This window comes from Narcine bancroftii, chromosome 3 (genome assembly GCF_036971445.1).
Source record: "Narcine bancroftii isolate sNarBan1 chromosome 3, sNarBan1.hap1, whole genome shotgun sequence".
Classification (NCBI taxonomy): Eukaryota; Metazoa; Chordata; class Chondrichthyes; order Torpediniformes; family Narcinidae; genus Narcine; species Narcine bancroftii.
In genome coordinates, this window is record NC_091471.1 from 257,727,792 (window position 1) to 257,745,513 (window position 17,722).

Sequence of the window (17,722 nt, forward strand, 5' to 3'; positions counted from 1 at the left end):
CACATTTTGGGCCACAAATGTGACATTGGCGACGAGAATAAACATTTTGGATTTTAAATGTGGTAAACATTTTGGATTTTGAATCGGTGGCTTTGAGCTGGAAGGTTTTCTTCATGGCAGTCACAGGAGCTGAATTTCTAGCACTTCGAGGTGTTCCTCATTTTGACCCGACGGGTGATGCAAGCACTGTGAATGTGAAGTGGAAGGCGTGGCTGGAAGAATTTGAAGCCTACGGTGACAGTCGTGGCCTATTTCTTGATAGCAGTACGGAGGAACAGAAAGCGCAGCGGAGGGCATTACTTCTCTTCACCGCAGGATCAGCTGTTCGGGAAACTTTTAAGACGCTTTTAAATACTGGAAGGAAGGAGGAATACCAGAAAGCCGTAGATGCATTGAACGCACACTATGTGGTGACACCAAATGCTACATTTCAACGCCATTTGTTTCGCAAAACAAAACAAGAAGATGGAGAAACGGTTGCCCAGTACGTGATGAGATTGCGACAACTGGCTGTGGGATGCAAATACGTGGTAGCTGATTTGGACAACCAGTTATTGGATCAAGTTGTGCAGCACTGCAGATCAGACAAACTCAGAAGGCGATTGCTGGAAAAAGGGGATGAGTTGAAACTTACCAATGCTTTAACAATGACTGCTGCATTAGAGGTTGATGAGGGGCAATTTCATACCATGAAACTGAAAGACAACTCAAGCCAGTCCAGTAAAGACAAAGTTGGTCAACAAGTAAATAGGCTCTCGCGTAGCCATAGCCAGCCAAGAAATATGCCGACACATGACTTGGAGTGTTACAGATGTGGAAACAGAGGTCATTTTGGAAAAGACCCATGCTGCCCAGCAAAAGGCAAAGTTTGTAGAAAGTGTGGAAGTAAGGACCACTTTGCAAAGAAGTGCAAAAGTAAGTCAAATGCAAACCAGAATGGGAAGAGTACAGCTTCTAAGGGCAAAGCTTGGGGGAAAGGAAAGTATCCTGGAAAGAAAGGCACTATTCGCCATATAGAAGGTGACCCAGAAAGTGACGATGATGATGACAACCAGGATGGGCAGGAATACTATCAGTTTACATTGAATGATGTACATCATGAGAAGGTCCCAGTGATAATTGGTGGTGTGACCGTTCCGGTCATTGTAGACTCAGGCAGTGACAGTAATGTAATTGACCGACATTTATGGGAGAAATTGAAAAGAAAAAAGATCATTTGTACATCAAAAAAGTGTTCAAAGAAACTGTATCCATACACAGCAACCAAGCCATTGCAGACCATTGGATGTTTCACTGCAACTGTTGAAGCTGGTGACAAGTACACCGAAGCAGAGTTTGTCGTCATAGACGAGAGGGGAGAACCATTGCTGTGTAGACGCACGGCGCAAGACCTGGCAATACTTCATATTGGAGCTCGTGTCAATTCAGTTCAGTCATACGAGGATATGAAGCAAGAATTCCCCGCAGTTTTCCATGGAGTAGGAAAGTTGAAAGGTCGACAACTAAAGCTAGCAGTGGACAAAACGGTCAAACCTAAGGTGCAACCAGTGCGCAGAACTCCATTTGGACTTCGTGGGAAAGTCGAGGCCAAAATCAAAGAGTTGATCGAGCAAGACATTATTGAACCTGTAGAACATTCAACACAATGGGTCAGCCCAGTAGTGATCGTGCCCAAGCCAAATGGTGACATAAGACTGTGCGTTGATATGAGGATGGTCAATGAAGCTATAATTCGAGAACAACACCCCATACCAACAGTGGAGGAAGTACTTCAAGAGTTAACTACCAGTCAGGTGTTCTCAAAAATTGATTTAAAATGGGGCTATCATCAATTAGAGCTGGACCCAGATCCAGGGACGTGACAACATTTGTGACTCACTGTGGATTGTACCGGTACAAGAGACTATCATTCGACGTCAATGCAGCTTATGAGATCTACCAGTATGAAATCCATCGAGTGATTCAAGGCATTCCTGGAGTTGCCAACATTTCTGATGACATCATAGTCCATGCGGCTACAAAGGAAGAGCATGACAGACGGTTGAGGCATGTGCTATTCAGACTACAGGAGGCAGGCCTTACCGTGAATGGAGACAAGTGCCAGTTTGGTGTCTCAGAGATGGACTTCATGGGACACAGGCTTACACGGGAAGGACTGAACCCAGCTGATGCCAAGGTGAAAGCTGTTGCAGATGCACGTGAACCCCAGAATGCAACGGAGGTGAGGAGTTTCTTGAGATTGGTTAATTATTGCGCAAAGTTCATCCCTAATTTTGCTACACTGGCAGAACCACTGAGGAAACTAACCAGGAAAGGTGTACCATTCCATTTTGGCTCTGAGCAGAAGGAAGCATTAACAGCTCTGAAACAAAGTCTGACGAATGCCGATACTCTTGGGTATTATGATCCGGCTGCACCAACCAAAATCATAGCGGATGCTAGTCCTGTTGGTTTAGGAGCCGTGTTGATCCAGATGCATGATGTGGGACCAAGAATCATTGCCTATGCCAGCAGATCTTTGACAGATGTGAAAAGGAGATATTCTCAGACAGAGAAAGAAGCACTCGGACTTGTATGGGCCTGCGAGAGATTCCATGCATATTTGTACGGCATTGAATTTGAACTCATCACGGACCATAAACCATTGGAGGTGATCTATGCCGCCAGGTCCAAACCGTGGGCCAGGATAGAACGATGGGTGCTCAGACTCCAACCGTACAAGTACAGAGTAGTTCACATTGCCGGGAAAGCAAACATTGCTGATCCGCTGTCCAGATTGTTGAAAGATGGATGCCCACAATCCAAGTCAGAATTGGGGACAGAAGCAGAGAGCTTTGTACGCTTCGTAGCTATTCAGTCGACACCGGAAGCTGTGACAATGAAGAAAGTCGAGAGAGAGTCCGAACATGACCCAGAACTCATGGAAGTTAGAGCATGTATCCAAAGTGGACAATGGGACAAGTGCATTCACAAGGCATATATTCCCATTAGAGATGAACTTTGTTGCATCGGGCAGTGTGTATTGAGGGGGTATAGATTGGTGATACCACAGAGGTTGAGACCGAAGATCGTATCATTAGCTCATGAAGGACACCTAGGTATTGTTGGTACCAAGAAAAACCTCAGGAGTAAAGTATGGTGGCCAGGTTGTGATAAATACGCAGAGAAATTCGTCAAAACCTGCCATGGGTGTCAACTCACAAGTAGGAGTAATCCTCCAGAGCCGATCCGGAGTACGCAACTCCCGACAGGACCGTGGATCGATGTAGCTGTTGATTTTCTCGGACCTTTACCAACTGGTGAGTCTATCATGGTAGTGATAGATTACTACAGCAGATACTATGAGTACTCTGTGATGAGGTCAACGACCACTGAAAAAAAAAATACAAGCATTGGCAGAGATCTTCGCGAGATATGCATTGCCTGTTACGCTATACTCTGACAATGGTCCACAGTTCATTTCAGAGACATTTGCTGAATACATGAGGACCACAGGTATCCACCATCATAAATTAACTCCTAAATGGCCGCAAGCCAATGGGGAAGTAGAGAGACAAAATTAGTCCATCGAAAAACGATTACGGATTGCTCATGCAGAAGGACAGAACTGGAGAGAAGCATTGCTATCCTATGTAGCTGCCTATCGGCAATGCCTCATGCAACCACAGGAAAAAATCCTGCAGAAGTACTTTTTTGGAGGAAAATCAGCACAAAAATGCCCAAAATAAAGGAAATCAGGGACGACCAGGAGATGAGGGACCACGATGCTGAAAAGAAGGGAGCAGCAAAGCTGTATGCAGACTCAAGACGTGGGGCCAGGTACTCAGACATCATGCCCGGAGATAATGTTCTTGTGAGGCAAGAGAGTGGTGGTAAGCTAGACACACCTTATTACCATCAACCCTACACTGTTGTATCCAGAAGTGGCAGTATGGTGACATTCAAGTCTCCAGTTGGAGTCCTGTTCAAAAGAAACGTGTCTGGTGTCAAAAAAAAAGTACCAATCCAGAGCGACACCAAGTGAAGTGGTTGGAAGTCCAATACGAGATGCTCAACCTGAGGGACCAGATGACGTTCCAGAGGTAGTTACCAGCATTCCTGATGAAGTGGCCAGAGTACCAGAAACACCAGAGGCCACAGCGAGCAGTGTTTCCGGTGCTGAGGGTGAACAACCAAGTTGCGACAGTAGCATTGCAGGAAGGCCGAGACGGGACAGGAAACCACCTAAACGATATGAAGATTTTGTGACATATTTCTAATCGTGCCCGCATTATCACGAAAGTGAAAGTTTGTGATAGTTGGAATGAGTTTCAATGAAGCACAGTAATGTTACTCAGCAAGGAAGAGAAATGATAATGGGAACATTTGGACAGTGATTTGATCAATACATCATAAAGTACATGTATGAGTGCTGTATGAATTGCATTTTTGTTTAGTTGACTATGTAGTATTAAATGAAAAAAAACAAAAGTATTGGAATTTAAACATGTGAGGTGTATAAATTTAAATGTTTACATTTTGCATATGAGGTGAGCATTGTATTAGTATAATTACAGAAGAACAGTTGAGCTATTATTACATTGGGTTATAACATTTTGTGAAGAGGGAATTTGAAGTTGGTTTTGTTTTGAATTTAAAGTTGTTTTGTTGGTTCAGAAGGCAAAAAAATGCTATTGATAGTGTTAAAGTGTTTACATTTAAACAAAGATATAAAGTTTATTTCTGGTGAAAGGAGGGATGTCATGATAATGAATATGCATGATATGTATTAACCTGACCGCAAGTCAGATGTATGCACTGGAGGTAGGAGGGCGCGAAATGGTGGAATAATGGAAGCAGGAAAATAAAGACACGGAGATGTTCAACTGGTAAACCATGTGGTGATGGTGTTATTAATTTCACATTTTGGGCCACAAATGTGACACCGCCAACCTATTTTGAAAGGACACATAAAAAAACACCACTTGACCTTGCGAGCGGCGAATGGAACTGCCATTCCAAGTTTCGGCACTAGACAAGTCGCAATTGAAAAAGGTGGAACCACGTTCCATTGGAATTGTGTCCTCGCTTCTGTTGTTCATCCCATTTGGGTGCAGATTTTTTATGTTCCCATGACTTATTGTAGACATAAAATGCAGAAAACTAGTTCACGCCACCATCTTTCAGATATATCCACGCGTCCATGAAGGGGAGCGTTTCACAGCTCGGAGTACATATGTTACACAAAGATGCATATACTGCTCTACTCAACGAATTTCTGCATATTCTCACCCCTAACTTCAATGCCTCAAGAACAGGCCATGGTGTGTCTCATTACATAGACACATCAGGCCCACCAGTACATGCCAGGGCTCATCGTCTGGCACCTGATAAATTGCAGCAATCAAAGGCAGAATTTAAAGCAATGGAAGAATTGGGTATCATCCGATGCTCAAACAGCCCTTGGGCCTCACCTTTGCATATGGTACCCAAGAAGACAGGCGGATGGAAACCCTGCGGTGACTACCGTAGACTTAATAATGTCACTACACCTGACAGATACCCAATTCCACACATACAGGATTTCACCACAATCTGCAACATTGCCGCATATTTTCAAAGATTGATTTGGTTAAGGGATATCATCAGATACCAATTCATGAAAATGATATTCCCAAGACAGCAATTATTACGCCGTTTTGGTCTTCTTGAATTCCTCAGAATGCTATTTAGCTTAAAGAATGCCGCGCAAACTTTTCAGTGGCTTATGGATGCTCTAGGTAGAGATTTAGACTTTGTGTATATTTACTTGAACAGCACCCATGTAGCAAGTCAAAACGAGCAAGGTCTCTGTCTGCATTTGTGCTGCCTTTTCCAATGGCTCCAAGACTTTGGTCTGACAAAAACCTCGACAAGTGTCAATTTGGCAAGTTAACCATAGAATTCTTAGGGCATAAAATTACAGCAGACACCATATCTCCGTTATCAGGCAAGTTAGACGACATCTGTACATTCTCCAGACCTGTCACCATCAAAGGGCTACAGAGATTTTTGGGAATTATAAATTTTTATCACAGATTTATTCCCGGGATTGCTGAAATTCTGCGATCCCTGTTTGACATCATCTCTGCTCCAAACAAAAACATTACCTGGATCGCAGATCCAGAGGCCACATTTATGTCTGCCAAAGAGGCATTAGCCAAAGCAGCAATGCTTGCCCATCTCAATCCTGAAGCTGCTTTGACCCTTAGCACAGATACCTTGGAAATAGCTGTGGGTGCAGTTTTGGAACAATACATCAATGGCCATTATCAGCCCCTTGCCTTCTTTAGTCGTCATCTAAAACCAGCGGAAATGAAGTACAGCGCCTTTGATCGAGAACTATTAGCACTTTATCTGGCTATAAAGCACTTTCGTTATATCTTGGAAGGTTGACATTTCACCATATTCACAAACCATAAACTGCTCATTTTTGCCTTTAGCAAAGTCACAGATCCTTGGTCGGCAAGACAATTAAATTTGTCCTACATATTGGAATTTACTACGGACATTCGTCATATTTCAGGAAAGGACAATCTGGTCACAGATGTGGTCTCTAGATCAAGTGTGTGTCATATTCAAAGTGGAGTTAACATTGCTGAACTGGCTGTGGCACACTCTGCGGATCCAGATATACAGGCATACACTACAGCTATTAGTGGACTCGACATTCAACAGGTGGCTCCACAAAAAGGTAGTCTAGAACTCCTTTGTGATGTATCGTTGGGCTATCCTCGACCATTGGTCCCATTATCTTGGAGACAGCGTCTTTTTGATGACATTCACAATCTATCACACACATCCATCAGTCAAAATAATGTCAAACAAGTATGTGTGGCATGGGCTGAAAAAAGATGTCGCACAGTTGCACCACACTACTGCTTATCATCCGCAGCCCAATGGCCTGGTGGAACATTTCAATCGACAACTTAAATCTTAACTGAAGGCCTGACTCACTGGCCCCAACTGGGTTGAATGAACTACCTTGGGTTCTACTAGGAATATGAACAGCTCCAAAAGAGGATCACTCTGCATCATCTGCAGAATTGATGTATGGTACGGCCCTTATGGTTCCAGGAGATATTCACTTCACAAGCAATTCAGTCCTGCCACAACTCCGCAAGAGTATTGCTAACAGCAAACCATCCTCTACCAACTGGCATGGAAAACCTAGGCAACAAGTGCCCCAATCACTATTAAACACTGAATTTGTAATCGTACGAAGACAGGTTCCAGGGGCACCGTTACTAAAACCATTATGAAGGACCATTTTGCGTGATTAAGAGAGATGGAATGGTATATACATTAGACATCAGAGGGCATCCGCAGCTATTCAGCGTGGACAGACAAACCCACCCATACAGACCCTACTTTACCAGTTCAGTGCCCTCAACCCTGGCGACGTGGACGTCCACCTAAGTCAAGCGTATCTGGCATCTTAAGTTATGGTGATGATTCTGGGAGGGGGGTGGTGGTGATGTAGCGGACGCACAGTGCAGTATTGCGAATTGCCACCGTCAGTTCACAGACTTACCTGACACATCACAGGCTAGCAGTGCTGGGTGCCAAAGTACAGCGAGTGGATCAGATGAAGCCCCTGCCTAAAGGCGCGGGGCACTAATGGCTCATAGCTTTAACCTGCTGGTCCACAGGACCAGCAGCTGTTCACTTACGAGCTCATTAACAGGCAGGGAATAGAAGGTCTGTGTATGTCTGCAATAAACCAGTCTTGAGTTGACCACCTTTGTGTGTGTTTGCCTTTATTTAGTAGCATCTACCATAGTAACTGCTACAAAGTCATAGATTTATGCTGAAAGGGAAAAAGGTTTAGGGGAACATTTGGGGGAAGTTCTTCACTCAGAGACTGGTGGGAGTGTGGAATGATGTGGGCTTGATTTTAATATTTAAGGGAAATTTGGGTAAGTACGTGGATGAGAGAGATATGGAGGGCGATGGACTGAGTGCAGGTCAATGGGACTAGAGGGGCCGAAGTGGCCTGTTCCTGTGCTGTACTTGTTCTATGGTTCTATGCTTGAACCATGTTCCAGAGCACAGTGAAGAATGTGCCAAAGGTTGGCAGAGAGTTACCGCCCTCCAGGCACCATCTTTCATGGAGAAAGAAAGGAGCGGAAAGTTAGCGGTTAGCACAACACTGTTACTGAGCCAGCGACCCCCGGTTCAAAAACTCTGCTATCTGTAAGAAGTTTGTACATTCTTCCTGTGATCTGCGTGAGTTTTCCCCAGACTCCACAGATGCATGAGGTTAATGGGGTGTTTTTGGAGTGGGAACTCAACCTCGAGGATTCTGAGGTGCGAGTTGTAACAGCCAATCAAGCTGCCGTAGGAGTAGAATCAGCCCAGTAATTGGGCCAGGATTGGCTTCTTCTGTGATGTGAATAATTTGTTTCAATTTAATTACCATATTTGTAGGAATATAAGACACTATTTGAACCTTAAAAATGTCACCTCAAAACCAAGGGTCATCTTACACGCCAAGAATATAATCCGAACCTTAATATCTTGTGGTTTAGAGTGTCCCCATGGTGAAGGAGAACAGCATCAAACACTCACATAATCCCAACAGTCACACCACTAAATATTTTAGACTAAAACTTACATTTGGGAACTAGAAGTAATAGTCATGTTATATTAAAACAATGAATATGTTTGATAAAAACCTGTCTAGCATACTTTATGATAACAGCAAAGGAAGCTGACAGCATGCACCAGTCGCCATTTGTAACAGCCGACATGCAGTAAATGATTAGCCAGGGTCCCAAGGAACGTCCTGCTTATGCTGCCTCATCAGGCCAATCACAGTAAATCTCTCAGTGACCAGTTACCAGTACTTTTAAACCTTTAAAGACAGGGAAAGGCTCAAGTTTTCACTCGTGTGTAAGGAGAGGAGGCGCAGCCCACCGGCCGATTCTAGAGAAGTGCGTGGCCGACATGGTCCGTGAGCAGCGTCAAGATGGATGCATTCTATCAAGAAATAAATTAAATGGTTTTGCACTTAAGTGGACTAAAGACAACCAAGAGGACGGCAAATACTTCAACACAACTGGTTCATGCAGTTGTTTTCTGAAAGGATATGATCTAGTAGTGAGACAGAAAACTAAATTACCAGCAGATATTGACATTAAAATTACTCATTTCCATCACTATGTAACACAACAATGTAAGAAATACAATTATCTATTGAGCAACATCAGAAACATGGATGAAACACCGATTGGTAAAGGACAATTGGGGCAGTAAGCGGTAAGTGCCAGACGGAGTATTCTCAAACAGCAAGTATAGCTCAAGACCTACATTTTAAGTGGAAATTATGGAATCATCTTGTACACCACTAGGTACGGTAATATATTTTAAAAAGAAAGAAAATAATATCATTAGATTAATAGCATTGAATTTCTGACACCCCTTTTTTGGACAATTTTTTTTGCATTAGAGGTGGGGGGGTGAGGTTTGGTTAATCATATACAAGACTCTGTAATTGTAAAATACTATTAATGTGATGTATGTAATAATGTTCTATATGAGTCTTGGAAACATTAAAGAATTCAAAAAATCAAGAAAGAAAATCTTCTCCGGTCCGTCTCCAGCTATCCGCTCTTCCTTGGCCCTGATTCCTGGGAGCAGGCGAAAATCGTCAGCACCGACAGCCTGGTGGGGGGGGCAGCCTCCTGGTGTACCCGCCCCCACCTCAGCTCCCCCACCACCATCTGTGCTGGATAGTGCCATTCACCGCCTGGAGTGGGCTGGCGCAGGGAGTGGAAGTGTGCTGGCCATCAGCAGTCAGTCTAAGCTAGTGTGGCTGTTATAGAACTGGGCTTTAATACCAAGTCCTAAAGCAGTAATCCTGACACTAAAGACACCCCAGTCCCATCCCTGAACCTGAATTTGGATCAAGAGGAAAATTTGGAAATAAAAGGCTGCTATTGGTGTAAATTATGTCGCTATCAATAAAGTCAGACTGATTCACACCAGCATTCTTTGGAGAGAAACCGATCCCAGTCCTACCAAGGGCAGCATGGTTAATGTAGTGGCTCGCACAATGCTGTACCTGCGCCAATGACCCAGGTTTGAATCCCACGCTTGTCTGTAAGGATTTTGCATGTCCTCCTTGTGTCTGCAGGTTTTCCCCGGATGCGCCGGATTCCTCCTACCATTCAAACCATACCAGAGAGTTGAGGGTCAATTGGGTGTAATTGGGCACATGGGCCCGTGGTCGTAAAGGCCCTGTTACTGTGCTGTACGTGACTGAAATGCCATTGGGTGGGAATGTGAGGCAGTGAAGGCGCTATATAAATGAGTCTTTCCTTCCCCTTGCTTGGCAGGTGTGGTGGACACATACTTGGAGGAACAGCACCTGGGCTTCCCGACAAGTCAGCACCTCTTTCTGTGGCACTCCTACAGACCTCACCTCCTTCTTTGCTTCCACACTGAAGACAACTGCCACACCTGGAGTGTGCTCTTTGCTGACGGAATTCGACATCTAAACACAGGTGTGAACCTACCCCTCCCCCCCCACTCTCTTCCCCGCTCTTTTGCGCATCCACACGTCTTATTTTTGAAGTGTGCGTCACCCTAACCCATTTTCAGGGCACCATCTATCATATCAGAAGTCATGGCAGTACTACCTATTCCAGTACAAAAATCATGTCACCTGTTAAATTTTGTGAACCTAACTCCCCAATCCCGATACTCAGTGGTATAAGATAAGAACATTAGAAACAGGAGCAGGAGTCGGCCATCCGGCCCATCGAGCCTGCTCGCCCATTCAATGGGATCAGGGCTGATCTGATGATGAGCTCATCTCCACCCATCTGCCTTTTCCCCATATCCCTACTATGTAAAAATCCATCCAACCTTCTACTAAATAGATTTACTATTTAATGGGCAGCAAATTCCATAGTTTCACACCAGCCTCTGGGAAATGCAGTTCCTCCTCATCTCCATCTTAAATCTACTATCCTGGATCTTGAGGTGATATCACTAAGTTCTGGTCTCCCCCATCATAAGAAACAACGTACCTACTTCTATCTTATCATTGCCTTTCATAATTTTATACATTCCCTTCTAAATTCCAGCAGGCAGATATCTCCACTCAGAAGACAACTCATACATGTATATACACACACAATCACATATCCCCATATACATATGCACACAGATGCACATGTGTGAACTCACACACAACACACTCATGCATAAACACAAACACGTGCAAACACATAAATGTGCAAATACACACACACATCTGCAAACACACTCATATTCAGGTGCAAACACACGCACATGCACACACTTACACAAACATGCAGACATGCACACAAACACACAAATTCACACACAGACACCCACAGACAAATGCACACACTCACATCCTCACCTGCATATGCACACACACAATCACACACACTCACATGCATATGCACACACATGCTCATGCTCACACATAAACCTAGACATGTATGCATGCAAACACACATACAAATAAATACATGCAGACTTGTGCAAACACAAGCTCAGGTGCATTGCATGCATGTGTGTGAGCACACATATATGCACACATGCATGCATGCATGTACACAGATGTATGTGCATGCACACACAAATACATGCACACCTACATACATGCTCACATGCAAACAGACATGCATGTCTGCAAATACACACTCAGGTGCAAACACACATTCACCTGTACATGCACACATACAGACACGCGTGCACACAAAAACACACATATTCACACACACAGACTCATGCATGCACACACACTCACCTGCATAAGCACACACACACACACATATTCACTCATAAGTATATACACATGCACACACACAATCACACATGATCATATGTACACACACAAATCCAGACATGCATGCATGCAAACTCACACAAACACACACATGAACACGCACATGCACACACATAGACTCACACACATGCACCCATGCAAAAATAGGCACACGTGCAAACACACATGCACGTAGCCACATCAGTGTGCAAGTGCAAACACATACATGCATGCACTCATGCAAATATACACAAATACACATGTACATGCACCTGTAGGTTCACATACACATGCATGCACCAACATAAGCACACACTTGCACACAAACACACACATTTCCACAGGTATATGCATATAGATGTCCATACACACACATTCACACAGATATATACCTGTGCACATGCAACGCACATATACACAAACACATTCACATGTGTGCAGAAGTGGAAATGGATACATATACACACACACATATGCACCTGCATACACACACACATACTAACACTTGTGCACACACACATGTACACACATGTATATTCACACAAATACACATCCACGTGTGTGCACACACACATGTATACTCATGTTTATGCATTAATAGACACATTCATATGCAGGCATGGTTGCAAACATACATCTGCAAACACGCACATTCATGTTCAAACACATGCACATGAGGAAATGCACACATGAGCAAGAGCACACATGCACACACACATGCATGTACATGCACACAAAAACACACATGCAAATGCACACAAGCATTCACACACATGCAAACATGCACACACAAGTGTGCATGCGCGCTATCACATACACAGACATTCACACACGTATGCTTGCCACCACACACACCCACATGCGCACACAAACATGCACACAAACACACATGCAACTGTGAGCACATTCACACACACATGCATGCAAACAAATGGACACAAATACATGCAAACACACATACATAGACATGCACACACTCCAGCTCATGCATACACTTCACACACATGCTTGCAATCATACACATGTGCACACATACAAACACACACATACACATGCACACACACCTGTGTGCACACATACACTCAAATGCATGCATGTATGCAAACAAGCACACATATACCCAGATGTGTACATGTGCATGGACATGCATATGGCTACACAGGCACATACCCACACACACATGCATATGCACACACACACACACAAGCAGATACACATGGACACACATGTGCAGATACACATGTACAAGCAAGTGTGCAAACACACACATGCACACAACCTGTACTCACATGCATATAAACACACATGCAACCCACACAAATACATATGCACAATCACACATGCAAATGCACACACATACATACATGCACACATCAAAACACACATGCACATGTGTGCATGCACAGGAAAACACACACGGCCATGCACATGACCACATGCATGCATTCGCACATGCACATGGAAACATACACATGTACCCACATGCACATGCTTGCAATCACACACAGATATATGCACACCCACATGATCACACACACACATACATGGAAACATGCATGCATACAAACATTCATGTGCATACACATTCAATGGCACACATGCATATGCACACAAACCTGTGTGCACACAACCCTTTACAGCCACATCACATGTATGAACATGTGCACTCAGATACACATGCACACATACACTCACATGCACACATGTGCACATGTGCAAACACACACACACATACACATGAACATGCATCTGCATGCACACACAAGTGGAAATACACACACATGTAAACACACACACAAATGCACATACACATGTACAAACACACAAATATATACCCATACACATGCACACATGCAAACACACATGCACACACTTACAAAAACATATACATAAACAGTCAGGTCCCTCCACACACATTCTTTCATGCATATCATTTACACGCACACATAAACACAAACATGCACAGGTGATTAAACACACTCACATGTGTGTACTTGCAAATACACACATATGCATGCATGCAAACACATGCACAACACATGCACACATGCATGTAAGTGTACATACACCTGCACATACTCACATGCACATGTGCAAACAAACACACATGCATGAAAACAACACATACATGCATCTGAATGCACACATACTCATGCCCACAAACACACATGAATCCTCACTTATATACATGTACACACAAACATAAATGTGCACACACATGCTCACATGCACATACACACATGCAAACATATACATTCATCATGCACCTGTGTGTGCACATGCACACACACTCACATTCATGCACGTGCACAAACACCCACACATGCATACATGTACACATGCTCATAAACATACCTGCATTCACACCCGCACACACATGCACACACATGCATGCACTCACACATGGACACATACATCTGTGCACCCACTCATGCATGTGCTTAAACACACACACTTGCATGTGCATGCACACACACATGTGTACATATTCAAGCACATGCACGCGAGCATGTTTGCTAACACATGCACAAAGAATACATGAAAACATCTGCCTGGGTGCATGCACACATGTGTGCAAACACATAAATACAAGCATAAGTACATGCACCTGCATGTACACACTCAGATGCATGGATGCAGCAAACACTCAGACTTTCACGCACATACACATGCACCTGTGTAATCACACACACATGCACACATTCACATTCATGAGTGCAAACACACACATGCACATACTCACATTTGCATGAACTTGCACACTTATGCACATGCGAGCACACACTCGTGTACAAATGCAAACATCCACTCATGCATGCAGACACATAAATGAGCTTGTGCACACACAAATTCACATGCACATATACCTGCTTCTGTACACACACATGCACCTGCATACACACTCACACACACCACATGCACATATATAAGCACACATGCACACTCACACATGCACCTGCATGCACACTCACACACACCACATGCACATATACAAACACACATGCATACTCACACATGCAAATGCATCCACACACATGCACACAAAGACACACACATACACACAAAGAAATGCATGCACACATGTTCCCATGTATATATACACATACACACATGCAAACACACACACTCACACACACATTCACATGCACACACATTCATTCACATGCATGCATGCACACACTTACATGCACACACACTCTCACATCCATGAGCACACTCATGCACATGCACACACATATGCACATACCTACCTGTGCACACACACTCACTCATGCACACACACACATGCACAAACATGCATGGTCAAACATGCACATGCAAAAACACATGTCCATGCAAGCATGCAAACACACATACATAGATATGCACACACTCCAGCTCATGCATACACAGACACATGCTTGCAATCACACATGTGCACACACACAAACACACACATACACTCACACTTGTGCGCACACATACACTCAATTGCATGCATATGTGCAAACAAGCACACATATACCCAGATGTGCACATGTGCATGGACACAAATACATGCAAACACAAATACACATGTACATGCACCTGTAGGTTCACATACACATGCATGCACCAACATAAGCACACACTTGCACACAAACACACACATTTCCACATACACTCACATGCAAATTCATACACATGCACACAAACAATTACACCCTCTTACATGCACATGCATTCGCACATGTACACAGACATACACACACACACACACACACACACACACACACACACACACACACACACACACACAGACACACACAAACACACACTTACCTGGTCAACATTAATCCCCTTGTAATTCAGTCTCTCCACATTCTGATCAACCCTAGTCCCAGATTCGACTGCTCCCTCCATACTTACAGCAGCCAATTTATCTGCATATCGTTGAGGGTGTGGGAAGGAACTAGGGCACCTGTGTGGGAAACCCACTTAAGTCACAAGGTTAATGTACAAATCTCACACAACAGCGCTGGCGGTCAGGGTTGCAGCCATCCCTCTGATGCTGTGAGGCAGCTGCTCCATCTGCTGGACCACTGCACTGCCTTGCAGCTTGTTTGTGCCGGGAGGTGGGGTGTGGCAGCCCCAGGCAATGCATTCCCCGTTCACTGTCACTTTCCTCCCTCTGTAAATGGAGCTTCCAACTGCTCCAGCAAAGCCCCTCAGTGAGTGTTGGTCTCGCCAGTCATCAATGGTCAGAATATTTCTTCCATGTGTTTACATTGGAGGGGAGGAGTTTAGAGGAGATGGTGCAGGGCTGGGTTTTTTACACAGGTGGGTGCCCGGGGCAGGCTGCCTGGAGTGTTGGTGGAAGCAGTTAGAAAAGCAGTATGTGTATGTACCAGTCACAGAGTCTTACTACAGTCAGTGTACAGTTAGCGTAGGGGGTGGTACAGTTTGCGTAGGGGGTGGTACAGTTAGCGTAGGGGGTGGTACAGTTAGCGTAGGGGGTGGTACAGTTAGCGTAGGGGGGTGGTACAGTTAGTGGGTGAGCAACAGCAACCAGGACCAGGGCTCAAATCCCATGCTATATGCAATTGCACATTTTCCCCCTGTTTGTGTGGATTTCCTCTGGGAGGGTCCAGCTTCCTCCCACTGTTCAAAACGTACCAGGGGTGTAGATTTATTGGGTGTAATTGGGTGGTAGGGGCTCGTGGGCCAAAATGGCCTATTACCTGTGCTGAATGGCTAAATTTAAAATGTCATAAATTGGGCATGCAGACATAGTGGGCCAAAGGGACTGCCCCTCTCCCCATTCCCACTGGCCAGCCTTGCTCAGAAGATCTTGTGGACTTGCAGGTGTGGAAAATAATAACCATGCCCGTGGCTGAGAACAAAACTCCTTCCCTGGCTAAGGCTAGAACAGATGCAACGTTATCGAACCCATATTGACTTGCTCTGAGAGTTTGACAGGGCAGTGTAGAGGGAGCTTTACTCCGTGTGGGACACGTTCAGACCCTGCCCTGGGAGTGTTTGATGTGATGAAGTAGAGGGGGCCTTACTCCACGGTAAATCAAACCATGAGCAATGCCTGACAGTGACATTGCAAGAAACCGATTGATTTCTTTATTGTACAGAACATGAAATATCACAGGAAATTCCCTCCTGTCTGCCGTTAGGCAGATAAAGGGTCACCATTACTGTCGCCCGACACCCCTTACAGTACGAGAGAAAGAGAAGCAAAAGAAAGTCCCTTCAGAGTCACCGAGTGTCCGTGGATTTGCCTCCCGAGGCCTCTGCAGCCACACAGACAGACTCCTGTTTGATCCATCGGCCACCCGAGCTCCAGATCCGAACTTCCGACATGACCTGATTGTTGTGAGAATTTAAAATCGTGTGCACTAGCACGCCATTGTTTTCCTTGCAGTGCTCTTTGGCAGAGATTCTTTTGACGTCCGTGCATTCCTGGAGGCTGTGCGAGTGTATAGAGAGCAGAAAGGACGATACGGAATCTGTGACTTGTACCTGGGCTCAGAGACCGAGGTAATGTTTGTGGTGGCCCTATGCCTGCACCTTGACACACAGGAAGAACTGCATTTGTGAAGCACCATTCATAATATCTGACCCCCGATTGTTTAGCCCTTGAGTTTGAACCTGAAGATCTACTTGCAAACACCATCGAGCCACTTTCATTCCTTAACCATTCCCATTCTAACCCAGTGGTTGTTAACCTTTTACACTCAGAACATCCGTACTCACTGCAGACCCCCTCTGTAAGCCCCACAGACTGCCAGTGGGACAGCCAAACTTCAGTCTCTTCCCAGACCATTGACAGGATTTTTGGTTTGATTTGGTGAGAAAATGTTTTGGGAATTTTTGGTTCACTTGGTGTGAAATCAGAAGAACACCTTGAATTCCATCTAGGCCCTGTCT

General features: G+C 44.5%; 1 protein-coding gene across 1 annotated transcript in view; it reads left to right on the top strand.

Annotated features, from left to right (window-relative positions):
- The window catches only part of LOC138758571 (protein Niban 1-like), a 105,242-nt gene that overhangs the window by 25,332 nt on the left and 62,188 nt on the right, over positions 1–17,722 (top strand). The window contains exons 4-5 of the mRNA XM_069927695.1: positions 10,359–10,526; positions 17,217–17,332. Of these exons, the coding sequence (XP_069783796.1) occupies positions 10,359–10,526; positions 17,217–17,332 (284 nt within the window). The remainder of the gene's footprint in view (positions 1–10,358; positions 10,527–17,216; positions 17,333–17,722) is intronic.